This window comes from Aspergillus aculeatus, assembly GCF_001890905.1.
Source record: "Aspergillus aculeatus ATCC 16872 unplaced genomic scaffold ASPACscaffold_6, whole genome shotgun sequence".
NCBI classification, from domain to species: Eukaryota; Fungi; Ascomycota; class Eurotiomycetes; order Eurotiales; family Aspergillaceae; genus Aspergillus; species Aspergillus aculeatus.
The window spans coordinates 907,604-920,182 of NW_017962981.1; the positions used below are offsets into that span (position 1 = coordinate 907,604).

General features: G+C 51.6%; 5 protein-coding genes across 5 annotated transcripts; 2 read left to right on the plus strand and 3 right to left on the minus strand.

Annotated features, from left to right (window-relative positions):
- Window positions 1-121: 121 nt before the first annotated feature.
- ASPACDRAFT_51715 (F-box/WD repeat-containing protein) lies at window positions 122-2,266 on the minus strand (the record flags this gene model as incomplete). Its single annotated transcript, XM_020202521.1, has 4 exons — window positions 122-316; window positions 375-1,086; window positions 1,157-1,800; window positions 1,874-2,266. The coding sequence occupies 4 exons, from the start codon at window positions 2,264-2,266 to the stop codon at window positions 122-124; spliced, it is 1,944 nt and encodes a 647-aa protein (XP_020057220.1).
- A 2,287-nt stretch (window positions 2,267-4,553) lies between these two features.
- On the minus strand, window positions 4,554-6,397 carry ASPACDRAFT_77762 (Mn(2+) transporter ATX2). The gene is made up of 3 exons (XM_020205038.1): window positions 6,173-6,397; window positions 5,128-6,090; window positions 4,554-5,071 (listed from the first exon to the last, which is right to left on the minus strand). Exons 1-3 carry the CDS (start codon window positions 6,220-6,222, stop codon window positions 4,891-4,893), a joined length of 1,194 nt encoding a protein of 397 aa, XP_020057221.1. The 5' UTR covers window positions 6,223-6,397; the 3' UTR covers window positions 4,554-4,890.
- Window positions 6,398-8,336: 1,939 nt separating this feature from the next.
- hat1 (histone acetyltransferase catalytic subunit HAT1) lies at window positions 8,337-10,103 on the plus strand (the record flags this gene model as incomplete). Its single annotated transcript, XM_020199472.1, has 3 exons — window positions 8,337-8,685; window positions 8,783-9,047; window positions 9,116-10,103. 3 exons carry the CDS (start codon window positions 8,337-8,339, stop codon window positions 10,101-10,103), a joined length of 1,602 nt encoding a protein of 533 aa, XP_020057222.1.
- A 161-nt stretch (window positions 10,104-10,264) lies between these two features.
- Window positions 10,265-10,957, minus strand: ASPACDRAFT_59702 (uncharacterized protein; the record flags this gene model as incomplete). Its single annotated transcript, XM_020203474.1, has 1 exon — window positions 10,265-10,957. One exon carries the CDS (start codon window positions 10,955-10,957, stop codon window positions 10,265-10,267), a length of 693 nt encoding a protein of 230 aa, XP_020057223.1.
- Window positions 10,958-11,497: 540 nt separating this feature from the next.
- On the plus strand, window positions 11,498-12,482 carry ASPACDRAFT_117450 (U6 snRNA-associated Sm-like protein LSm4). Its single transcript, XM_020196060.1, has 3 exons — window positions 11,498-11,713; window positions 11,778-11,969; window positions 12,055-12,482. The coding sequence occupies exons 1-3, from the start codon at window positions 11,711-11,713 to the stop codon at window positions 12,217-12,219; spliced, it is 360 nt and encodes a 119-aa protein (XP_020057224.1). The 5' UTR covers window positions 11,498-11,710; the 3' UTR covers window positions 12,220-12,482.
- The last annotated feature ends 97 nt before the right edge of the window (window positions 12,483-12,579 follow it).

Below are 12,579 nucleotides of genomic sequence, written 5' to 3' on the forward strand. Positions count from 1 at the left end.
GTCATGCTGCCTACACTCCACTGGAGCCAACATCAAGGTACAGAGGTGACGGCGCTTGAGATCATTGAAAGTTGGAGAATAAGGCGTCCTCATAATATCGACTGAACGGCTCATCTTGCCATCAAGACAAGGGAGCATCCACCATTGACTGATCGTTATCATTATCACTTCTTATGGGCAGCGTGGGAGGGGGGTCAGAAAAGCGTTCTCGGTGTCGATTTTCAACTGGGCTCATGAGACGCCCTGGCGTGCTGGCAGTACTTTCAATTGCGGCTTCGTCCCCGCTATCTTCGGGCGGCGCCGAGAAATTCCATACCTACGAATGCCATTAGATTCTGTTCTTACCAGCTCGGAGTAACAAAGGGGGCGCTTACCTCCATGACCGTCCGCCCTGACCTATTCGCCATAATGACTGCTTTCTCCGCCTCAAAGGCTACTCTCCAGACAGCCTCGGCCGGGGTAGATAGTTCCCGCAGTAGTTGACCAGTCTCCAAGCTCCAGATCTTGACACGTCCGTCACTGCCACCGCTAACGATACGAGAGCTGTCGAACTGCAGGCTTGTCACACTGTTGTCGTGCGCTGCCAGCCGATGAATGGGTGTATTCGTGACCAGCGACCATATCCGGATTGCGCCGTCGGAGCCTCCAGTAACCAGCGTATCGCCACGCATCTGTAATTGTCCAACCAGAGACGTGTGGCCCTGCAAGATGCCGTTACATTGTCCGGTTTCAGGGTCCCACATGCGTACAGTAGTATCCAGACTACCTGTTGCGATGCGCTTACCATCGAAGGCGACCGCATATATCTGGCTAAAATGACCTGACAAAGTCCTCAGGCACCGTCCCTCAGATATGCTCCAGATTCGTGCCGTGGTATCGTAGCTGCCGGAAACGACGAGATCGCCATGTATGGCTAGGCAACGAACACTTGCCTGGTGTCCGACCAAAACATTCTTGCAAGTGCCTGTGGAGAGATCCCAGATCCGCAGGGTCGTGTCTCGTGAGCCGGAAATAGCCGTGTTCTTGTCAGACATTTTCAAACAGCGCACTGTGGACGTGTGGCCACGCAATAGGTATATTGCAGCCCTAGTGCAAACAAATCATTAGTATTGAAGTAATCCATATTCTGCTCGGAACTTGCTTGTGGTCGGCTTACCCTGTGGCCATGTTCCACACCCGGACTTCTCGATCGCACCCACCACTTACAAGAATATCATCCCATGGGACCATAGCCCAGACGCCCATTACATGACCTTGAAGGGTTTTCTGGTTGTCTCCATTGGTATCATACACATGAATCTTGGCGTTGTCGAGCGCAACCACGATATATTTCGAAGTCAAGTGGAGGCTCGTAACCACTCCCTGATCAGGGCTCATATGTCTTTGCGTGCAGCGCCCGCCTTTATTCCAAGCCGATTCAACCATGTATCTCTGTTTGAAATGCGATCTGTAAGAAACGGGTCGGATGCGCCGTCTCCGGGACGAGTAGCTCGATGAGGAGAGCCAGTCTCCAGATAAGGAACGTGGGAGTCCCGGAAAGCCGTCCCGAGATTGGAGGCTGGACACCGTGGACGTGCTCTGCAACGCGCTCAGCGAATGAGTGGTAGATACAGCATGGAGAGGCTGGCCGTCAACAGGGTCCACAATGTCTCGATCGTCATTCGAAGGTCGCTGATAGGCATATGAATGCTTCTCGCACAGGTTCATCCAGGTGATGTCATCGTTTAATAGTTCGCGCCATCTTTTCGAAACTTGTGATGCTCTTGCTAGCGTCTTCGGATCATCGATAAACGAGAGAACCTAAGGAAATTGAGGTACACAGGTCAGCAGGGTCACAGCGGCTAAACAAGAGCTCGGGAAGATGGCCACATACCCGCAAACATAGTTCGTTCGGGAAAACCTGGAAAGGGTCTTTCCTTAATCGAGGAACAACGAAACTCCAGACAAAGCTGAGCTGCTGAGGATCACATAGACCGAGAAGTCCTTCGAGGAATTTTTGTTTCTTAGCGTTAGTTAAAGAGGCGAAGTGCATCTGAGTATTTAACAAAACATCTTCATCCTCTTCTACGGCTGTCTGCCAAGTCGGTGATCTTTGATGAGGGGTCGGACTCGGAGCTGGAGTAGGGGGAGATTCAGGCGCCGCAGGCAGAAGGTTTGCTGGGATCGGAGGGCCAGGCTTGGTTGAGGAAAGCGATCTCGAATGTGTACTGGAGATGGAAGGAACTGCATTCTTGGCTATGCAAGACCGATTATGCGCCGTTGCCATCTCGTCAGAAAAACTGTGCGGACTTATGCTTCCGTCATCTGCTGAATCTTGAGTGCTCATGGCGTGCCGCGCTCGAAAGCGGCTATATCATCAAGTGATTTGCGCGGGCCACCAAGCTTGATTGTCGCACGCCGGTTATAACAAGCCCAGACTGACCTCCTGAGACTTCAACACATTCGCGGTAAGATAGGGCGTGGATTGGTGTCGAGTGAGAAGAACGAGAGACAATGTTGGGGAGTTGGGAGACGGAGATACGTGTATAAGGAGACGGGGTGGGAGGGAGGAGCGAAGGAGGGAGCGAGCGTAAAGGGCAAAAGAGAGATAGATAAGACGGGGGAAGTGGGTGCTCTCCGGCGGTAGTGATTGTGAGGAGAGGAGGGAGGGCTGACGATACGGAGTCAACGGGGAAAAGGGGGGATGGCAGGACCAGCAGATATCAAGTAGGGACGGGCAAGAATGTTTTATACGGTAGAGAATGGCAGGGCAATGCGATGGATAAAAATAACAGAAAGAAAATAGAACTAGAAAAGAAAAAGTTAAAAATGAAGACTGGAGATCCGATATCCCGCGCAGAGACAGCGGCAACAGTCGCAGGCGAACGTTGAATGGAAAGTGGAACAGAGAGAGCTTGGAGACTGGAGAGGGGGAGAAGACAGAGAGAGAGACAAGATTATTACGCTTGACCTTTTCCCGCCAACGACGCCATCCAGAAAGAAATTGGGTCTGCAAGTCAGAAACGGGGGTGGTGGGGACGTGTGGACGAGACTAGACCGGACTAGACACTCAGACAGAGACCGATAGACTCGACAGAGAGATAGAGAGTCCCAGGCTAGGAGACAAGTCAAGAGAAGACAAGAGAAGACGATAGGAAAGAGAGGGAGGAGGAAGAGGGAGCGGGGGGTGGGGGGGGGTTCAGTGGATGAAAGACTGTAGCACTGTACTGTGTACAGTACGTAGGTAGTCTAGTGGAGGAAGATGGAATGAAGCAGGACAGGACAAAATAGGAGCGGACCTACAGGACCTACAGGAGCAGCAACACTAAAAGCAGAGTCAGTCTACTGTAGGCACTAAGCACTAACTTACGGGCTGGCACTGGCACTGGCACTGGCAGACAGACAGGCAGGCAGGCAGGCAGGCAGGGACTGGGGCTGGGGCTGGCTGGAATCATGCGATGTCGTAAGACGGTAAGAGACACTCGAAAGAGGGTCAGGTGCAGTCCCTGAAAGGTTTAGTGTGGTACAGGGAGGGCCCGAAGCCGCCAAGCCACTCATTGAATTCGACATACAATCCATGAGACAAGTAAGTTAGTTACTGTACTTCTTGCTTCGTACAGTGCTCTGCAGCACTGTACCTACCTGCATGCACAGAACTCTACCAACTGTACCTAGGTGAGTTTTCCCCCCTCCTCCTCCCTCCCTCTCTCTATCCCTCTCTCCATCCCTCCCCTCCTCCCTTCTTCCTTGAACAGTACTCGGAATCCCGCTCCCTGCCTTCTTCTCCTCTTCCCTACTCCTCTCGTCTACCCCTGCTTGGTCAAAATCTTCTACTCCTCCTTTCCACTCGTTCGCTCCTACATGCGCCTAACCTGTAGGATGTGGACCCCTGCTTTTCTCCACCCTCCTTCCATGCATGCGACACATCAGCCACCAGAAGATTATTTATGCGATCACAAGCTCCCACACTAGCAATTTTCCAAAGGAAAATAAAAAGACAAATAAGTAAAACATAAATAAAAACCCGCCACCAACGAGAGACGACCTCCGATGGCCTCTGAGGTCGCGCGTGCTCTTTGCACCATCTGTCGTCAGAGGCAATGAGAACAAGATGAAGAAGCTCCTCCATTTACTGCACATAAGTCCTACAATCTCCGAAACACGGCCAACTCCTTCCAGAGTCAACGCGGAGAGATAACTAAGCTTACCCCTGTCCGATTACAAATCTGCCCTCCTCACGTCCCCTTCCCCCACCCCCCCGCGCGCGCGCAGAGGATGCGACCTAGCAGCGCTAGTTGTCGGAATAAAGGGCGCCTGACCAGAGATATAGTTCTTCCGAGTCCCTGGATGGGAGTCGGCAGGATCTGTCCGACAACCGTGGAATCGGGGCAAATCCAAGGACGATTTCAAGCTTGCCGAATGGTTTTACTAAATCACTTTGCGTCGTTATGCGGGGAAGGGCTGATCGTGGTTCCCGGTTTCCGAGGACCCCCTCCTTTTCGCCTCCATAGTTCCTGGGTCAATCTACATACGTAACTATGACTGGTACTACCAGCCCATACAAATGCAGGATGAACAACTTGAACTTGTCATAAAAAATGTATACAAAGTGAAGACTCCCCAATGCGTAGTAAAAATAGGAAGCAGAAAATCGCAGCACCCTTTTTCTATCCCAAGATTTATATCACAAGCAGATTATAGCGTCAAACAAGGATTTTAACCCTAGTCACGGCGTAGTCTATAATAACAAGACCGTCCCCTTAAAAGCAACGGGAAGGGAAGAGTTGTTTCCGCAGCGACGTCCTTCGATGAATATGCACTCGTAGATCGATAAAGTCGAACAAGGGTAGAATCCAGAATAAGATTAGTCAACATGGCGTAGAATGAACCGCCTCTTAGCGACTTTTGAGACTAGTGAGCATGGCCTAATTGCAGGAACAATGGCAAAATCATGCCAACGACAGAAGCAATAAGATCTCTCATGGACTTGTCGTGCTTCGCTGGGAGATCCCGAGGATCACCATAGCCATTTGCAGGAGATTCGCGGGAGGTGTTGGGGCTATTTTCTTGCATCGTATGCATGGCGACATATCTGCAGAACAGTTAAAGGTTTAATCTTGATCGGCGCGCGTCTAAGGGAGAGCTCACAAGAAGGTACCAGCAGAGAACAACAGCAGTACACCTGTCCTCCAACGCGTACTCATTTCGTCGCCGCTGGAGCCCGAGCCCATGACTTGCACAAATAAGAAAGTCATCAAAGCTCCCAAGGGGGCTGCCAAACTAAAAACCAACAAATGAGCTCTGGCGGTGCGGCTAGAGAGCCCCTGCTTGAGCAGCACAGAAGTGAGACCGAAGGAAGCCGGGGCCTTATGTACCATGATCGCAAGGAATATGATAAAGCTGAGTCCGGAGTCGGAACTAGATGCACCCAGGGCGATTCCATCAGCGGCAGCATGGATGACGAGTCCGGTAGTCGTGGCGAAGCTGTGACTACTTTTGGGGACATTTCCAGCGTCCAGGAGACCTCCTTCCCGTGACGGGGATGAATTCCGTCGCAACCCCGATCCCAGGTTGTCCAGTGATATGTGGTAGGGGGTTCTCTCCTGTTTGCTCGGCGATGCTAAAACAGGGAGCTTGTCAATAAGGTACATTAGTATGAAGCCACTGATGAGCGCGATTCCAATCCATGCGTGAGGCGAGCTCTCTTCCTCATGAGCTTTGTGTTCGGTGTCGCCTGATGTCTCTTCTTTCCGTTCATGCATCTGGTTTTGTTCATCACGGGTGACACGTAGCGTAGGTGTAGTCGGCACGCTGTCAAAGTCCGGCGGAGGCACCTCCGCTGTATCTCCAAAACTCAACATATCTCTCGGCTCGTAGATTTTGACTGCCGGCGATTTATGGATTGGCCAATTGACGGCTGTCGATGTCGACCGGGTGCTGATAACATTGCGGACGGCAGGCGAGCTCGCGCTGTACAGTGTCTCCACCCCTTCTGGGATAATGACGATCAAGGATGTTCCAACCAATACTCCCATACCAATGGAGGATATTAGCCTCAGCTGGGAAGGGGAGAGTGTAAAGGCAAGTGGTAATGAGCCCACAACAAAAGATCTGCCGGAGTCGAAGAGAAGCGGTTAGCGAGGGAGTTGTTTGTGACAGTGGACGATGCCTTCATTGAACGATGGATCCTCACGTAATTGCCATCACAATGCTCAGGGCGAGCAGAGTGAAAAGTCCCTCCATTGTTTCTTCGCCGGTCTAGAAGGTTTCAATCATGGTGCCAATTGCGAAAATAATGTTGTCGGCACGCCCCTGATCCTACGTCGGTGGCGCTGCGATATGCGTAGACGCCCGACAACAAACTGTGCAGAACGTGGGGGAACAATGAGGATAATGAGGGAACAAGAGGACAAGATCCGGGAGAGCGGAGGGCTTTAGAAGTGTCTATCCAAGGCGGTCGGAGTAGACGAGAACTGAAAACGTGGCGGAGGTGGACAGCTCTGGGTTAGGCCTAGTCTAAGTCTTAAGTCGACGGAGTTGATTATTGCGATCCGCTGCCGCAGTGGGCAAGTGGACAAAAGTTCAATAGAAACCTAACGGGCTAGGAACAACGCCCGGGCCCAGTCAAGAGACACGGGAAGACCCACCGCTCAGGGATGGAATGACGGAATTGGAGACACCCATTTTACATGCAGTGAGTGCACTAATTGCAGTGCAATGCAGTTCCCATGAAGCCCATGAATTATATGTATAGGCACACGGAGCATGGATACGATCCTTTCCCAATCCTCATGAAGTCGCGCGTTCAGTGAGCTTTATTTTTGCCTCATTCACCCCGTACCTCTTGGTTGGCCTGAAATAGATCCCTCAAGAATGCTTCCTTTTCGCGAGCTTTGTTCAGCATTCAATAATGCATACGCGATTGACCTGGGAGATCCATTTTTTCCACTCGGTCCCTGCTTCGCCTCAAGCATCAATTTGTTTCACCTCATATCTCCTGCATGATTTCACCGAGTGTGCTTAGAACAAGGCTCTAATGCCACCTTCTTCATCTCTTTGTTGGTAGTTCTCGAAGATATTGTTTCCAGCCCATCTTAGGGTAGACTAAGACTGGTCACCAAGACTGTATCGAGATCCTCCGCATCGACGACAGATTCTGGTCCCTCTCAGTAACAAAAAAACCAACCGCTTGACCCAAAGTCCGGGGTCTCTTTTCGGGTAACCACTGGCCGATGTCTCGAACCAGATACAGAGAAACACGCACGCGCGAACCCAACAAGCTCGGGCAGAGTCATGAGAGCAAGAATAGTTCTTAGCAATGGCATAACATGGGCTAGATTGAAGGGGTGGGCCACCAACAAACGAGTCCTATCTCGAATCTTGAGTCATTAAGCGGACGCGGCGATACCCGATATACTGGTCTTCAAGTGGGCAAAAGCTGGAGCCCAGAGGCTCTATTCAACTCGATACCCTGCAGTAATTACTCCTGCGCAATAAGGGCTGATATGTACACACTCTTCAACGTTGAATGGAGTTGCAAACATCTCTCGCAAATGAGTGACTCTACCGCATATGTCGTAGCCCTGTCATCAGCGGTAAGGTGGTCAGCCGCAAGTGGGTGCTAACTCAATATCTAGAAGGTGTCTCCTTCATATAATTTCAGAATCGAGCATTATGTCAAGCGCGTTGCTGATTGTATTACGAGAAAGATGCAGAGCTGCCGTAGATATACCACTAGTTCCAAGGCCTAGCAATGCGATTTGCTGAGGATTGTGAAGCGAAGACACCATCTTCGATAATCCTTGGATCAATCTTGCATTATATTCTCATGGCCCATGTACTCTCTCAGTAGTCAGATCAACCATGAGGATGCAAACTGCTGATGAAACAGCTTTCAGATGGTTTTCGCCAGCGCAATGGCATACATCGTGGTGCCAAAGTAGGAGCCGAGGTTATGCATGGTCAAGATTTAGAACATGGTGTTCATATGATCGGAGAGTACAAATCGCAACGAGGACATCAATTCCAGCACGTTGCACCACTTAATACACGAAGGTTTTCTTCACCTGTACGGCTGCCCCATAATTATAGTAATGGCAAAAGTAATCCTCATTCACTTCTTCAGCACAGCAGCCGAGCTCACTCTGGACCTTGACGCGCTAAACCCGAAGCGGTTATACCCAGCTCCGCCGCGCAACGCGATCGATTCGGGCAACACGCGCCGCCTTCAAATGCAATTAATGTAAGAACGAAAAGAGCCTACCGTAGCTTTCTTCCACCCATCTTCTTGAGCTCATCGCTTCCTCAAACATTTCTCAACTACGTGTCTTGCATCATGGCGAGCGACGGCGACTGTAATGAAGACCCCCCCTATCCCCTCTCCCTCTGCCACCCACCCTACTGACCACAAAAAACCCGCCTCTACAGGGACTTGCGACGCCAATGACTCTCTCCACCTGTCTTTAGTCCAACCTTCCGAAGATGCGAGACTCAAGACTCTCTCCGACTTCCAACCTCAATTCACATACCCCATCTTCGGCGATGAAGAGCAGATCTTCGGCTACAAGGGCCTGATTATCCGCATGCGATTCGCCGCTCACGACCTCCGCCCGCATATTCACATATCCTACGACGAGAAGTTCAAGCCTGTGGGGGACATCGCCGCCGTCGATCTACTGAAGACTCTGAAGCCATGGATTCCTGAAGGTAAAGTGACATGCCATATCTCCGCCCCCTCCGGCATCTGCCGGGTTCGTGGGCGTCATAGCTCTTTTGTTCTAACTTCACCTGTGTGGTTTCCCAGAGGCTTTCGTTGTACTCCCGGATTATGAGAAGGCTGTCGTGGAGGACAAGGACGCCAAGGATTTTGTACCTCCAGGCAAACTCGTTCACAGCTACGTCACCCGACAGAGAACATATGAGGTCTGGGCAGGGTCTTTAGCCGATGCGGAGGTGCGACGACTGTTGGATCGCGCGCAAGTCTTTGTTTCACTCTTCATCGAAGCTGGAACGCCCATTGTCACGGATGATCCCGAATGGACGCTGGAAAGATGGACGGTCTACTTTGTGTACGTTTTGATGACCATCTTCATAACTGGTCCCCAGCATTCCCTTCTCATGCTAACAACGCTTTCAGCTATGAGAAGGTCAAGCCGCCAGTGCCCACTGCTTCACAGTATTCCATTGTCGGATATGCGACAACATATCGTTGGTGGTATTACAAGAGAGACAAGACACAAAAGCCCGCCGTCCAAGATAGCCCTTTCCCTCCGGCTGAGGTGATCAGACCCGCTCAGCTTCCGTCGCGTTTGCGAATCGCTCAATTTCTCATTCTTCCTCCTCATCAAGGCTCGGGCCACGGTATTCATCTGTACACGACTATCCACAGTGCCTGCATCAGCGACCCCACGATTTCTGAATTGACCGTTGAGGACCCGAATGAAGCCTTTGACGCCCTTCGCGATACCGCCGACTACCACATCCTTCGCCCAGAATTCCAGAAGCACAAGCTGAATATCAATCCAGACCCTTATGGAGTACCGGCGAAGAAGCCCCGCCCTCGGCGCGTGCCCACATCCGTCCTGATTCCGACCAAGCTGCTCTCAGAAATCCGCTCCTCGTTCAAGATCGACTCCACTCAATTCGCTCATATTTCGGAAATGTATCTCTTGGGTCAGATCCCTCTTAAGAAGCGACTAGCTGGCGGAAGCAACATGGCCCGACTTCTGATTAAGAAACACAATGCGGATGACCCCGATGATCGGCGGTACTACTGGTGGCGCATGCTCACCAAACAGCGTCTCTACAAACGCTCTCGGGACATCTTGATCCAACTGGATCTGAGCGACCGCATTGAAAAGCTAGAGGAGACGGTCACCAATGTTGAGGAAGGTTATGAAGCGCTACTTAAAGCATTCAACGCTCGCGAAGAAGAGCTGAAAGCCAGAGAAGAAGAGCTGAAAGCCAGAGAAGAAGAGCTGGGTGACGACGTCTTAGATGAGTCGGGTGAAGGCTCCAGGGTACAGCGCAATAAGCGAAAACTCACGGTGGAAGATGACGATGACGAGGACGAGGACGAGGGGGAGGAGGAGGAGGACTCGCCTGTCAAGCGACTGAAGGCGTAAACAGCGGAGCGTTCGCGCACGACTGGTCCTTGATCGATGAACCCGCGACCTGGTCAATGTACTAATAAGCTTTATGATCTCTCCAGAACCATTTCTGCAATGAACCATGGCCGAGTATATGATCTCTCATTCCATACTACTGTAGGTGCATCATGTGCAGATCATGATCTGTAGCTAGGTGGAGGGGCCGAATCTAGCGTGTCCACTGATTTCACCGTCTTAGAGGACCCAGGCCCATGACTCACTCGACTACTCGTCGCAGTAAACGTGATAGTCGATAATCCGACAGTCGACGTAGCGAGCGTCTCCGAGGACATGCGGCGCTTACCATGCAGGCTTGGTACTTGATCACCATCTGGTCGGACCAGATCCTGCTGCGTTGTACTCTGGATGTTCTCCGCCCCGATCAATTTCCCGACGCATGCAAGTGTCTGTCTTAAGTTCTGCAGTTCATCTTGCATGCCTCCGGGCAGAGAAGCCGCGTCCGAGCCCACCTGCATTCGACCGGGCTCTTCCGGCGGCATGTCTATGACGAAGAGTTCATTCTCGGGTTCCGGAGCTGGCGAATCAGTAGTAGGCTTCCTCTCCCACCAGCGATGCCATCGGAGCCGTCGTGCGGCAGCCTTGTAGGCCCGGCGAGCTTTCCTCTCTTCGCGCTGCGCTGCTCGGTCGACCCGGCGGCGTTGACAGTACATCGTGTTCAGACAGATCCGGTAGACCACGGCGCATACGGCAAGTAGACATGCGAGCACCACGAGCTTCGTGATGGACACCTGGTGCCTGTACTCGGAGATCTTCCTGAGCAAGCCGCAGCTCCGGTCGGAGTCTTCGGCCAGACATAGCGACCGAGTCATTTTGGTCGCGGCTGCGTTGTCTACTACATAGGACATTTAGAATCCTGTCATGAGTGGTTGCTCGTACGGTGCGAAACTACTGACTGAGACGCGTTGGGAAGGAGTGGTCGATGCTTTTGGGAGCAATAGGAGCGCCCTCAACTGTATAGTCGGTGGTGAGGGCGACTATCATGAATGCTGACCATCGGGATACGGAGCCCAGAGTGGAGATGCGACGCCTGTCACTCATGACGTATGTAATCGAGTCCGGGAAAACACTTTGATTATATCTGCGAGATAGAAGGTTGAGTGAAGATTAACAAGCTATCCCACTGGTAATTGTAGGGAGCATAGGCATTGCAGTTGAGGAGAAAAGCGCATCCTTCAAATTGATTGTATTTTGGGGGGGACAACAGACTAAATACGGCCGGACACAGACAATGGAACTAAGCCAGGGTCACTGGACTCTTAAGGAGATATGAGGGCTGGCCGGCCAATCGCGGGGCTATGTTTTTCCGGAATGGCCCGGTGCTGCGATCACCGCCACAGCATGGAAGCTCATGCGGAGCCTCTTTGTGCCCGCGCCCATTACCACATCTTAACCCTGATTCTTGCTTCACTATTCACATTGCGATCTTTGATTCCCACCCTTTCCACACTCAAATCTAGTCTGCCGGTCTCAAAGATTTCCAGACCATTGATTGAGCGCTTGCGCAAACGTGTACCACTCCACTTATCAAGTCAATATCCTACCTTGTTCAACAGTCTCCAGAGATGGTAAACCACTCCTGTCGCAATTGATCCTTTCTGTACCTTAGAATCCCGCTGACTCCGTGAATAGTTGCCGCTAGGTCTCCTGACGGCCGCGCAGGGCCACCCCATGCTCGTCGAACTCAAGAACGGCGAGACGCTCAATGGACATCTCGCCAACTGCGACAACTGGATGAACCTCATACTCAAGGAAGTTGTCCAGACGAGTCCCGAGGGAGACAAGTTCTTCCGCCTACCGGAAGTCTACGTCAGAGGAAATAACGTGAGTGCACCCACGGAAGGAGCCAAGCAGTGGCTTGATTCCCCGAGTCTTCAACATCTGACCGCTTCCCCCCTCTTTCTCATAGATTAAATACCTACGCATCCCCGAAGAGATTGTGGAAATGGTGAAGGAACAACAGCAGAACCAGCCGCAGAACCGAAACCGTGGTCCGCGCGAAGGTGGTCGGGGCGACAGAGGCCGTGGTGGTGGTCGGGGTCGTGGCCGCGGTCGGGGTCGGGGCGGCAACTAGAGATCTGATCCTAATTCCTTTTGTTTTTTTCACGAAAAGAATGAGAAGAGAGACATGAAAGATACCCCGAGGATTGAAAGTTGTTGTTAAAGCAGGTAGCTATCGCTAGGAGAAGTCCGTTTGGCGGTGGACAGTCGAGCATGGCCTTGGCGTATCTGGTTGTATTTGTCAAATGGGAATTGCGCCGTCTGGGCGCTTCTGCTTCTTATTCAATTCTTTTCCTGGTTCTGAGATTTAAATTGTCTCAAATTATACAGACCGAGTAGCAAAAAGTGAAGGCTTTACTTCGTCCTGGTCTATCGCCATCACTTATCATTATCCCCCATAATAATGCCCGATTGGCATTGGAATCACGTGCAC

What these genes read in the sequence shown, in the direction of transcription:
- ASPACDRAFT_77762 (XM_020205038.1), bottom strand. Translation starts at nt 6,222, where the DNA reads ATGGAGGGACTTTTCACTCTGCTCGCCCTGAGCATTGTGATGGCAATT. An exon ending in AGCATTGTGATGGCAATTAC is followed by an intron (nt 6,091 to 6,172) that starts GTGAGGATCCAT and finishes CGACTCCGGCAG; the next exon opens with ATCTTTTGTTGTGGGCTCAT. An exon ending in TTCTCTGCTGGTACCTTCTT is followed by an intron (nt 5,072 to 5,127) that starts GTGAGCTCTCCC and finishes ACTGTTCTGCAG; the next exon opens with ATATGTCGCCATGCATACGA.
- ASPACDRAFT_117450 (XM_020196060.1), top strand. An exon ending in TCTACGTCAGAGGAAATAAC is followed by an intron (nt 11,970 to 12,054) that starts GTGAGTGCACCC and finishes TCTTTCTCATAG; the next exon opens with ATTAAATACCTACGCATCCC.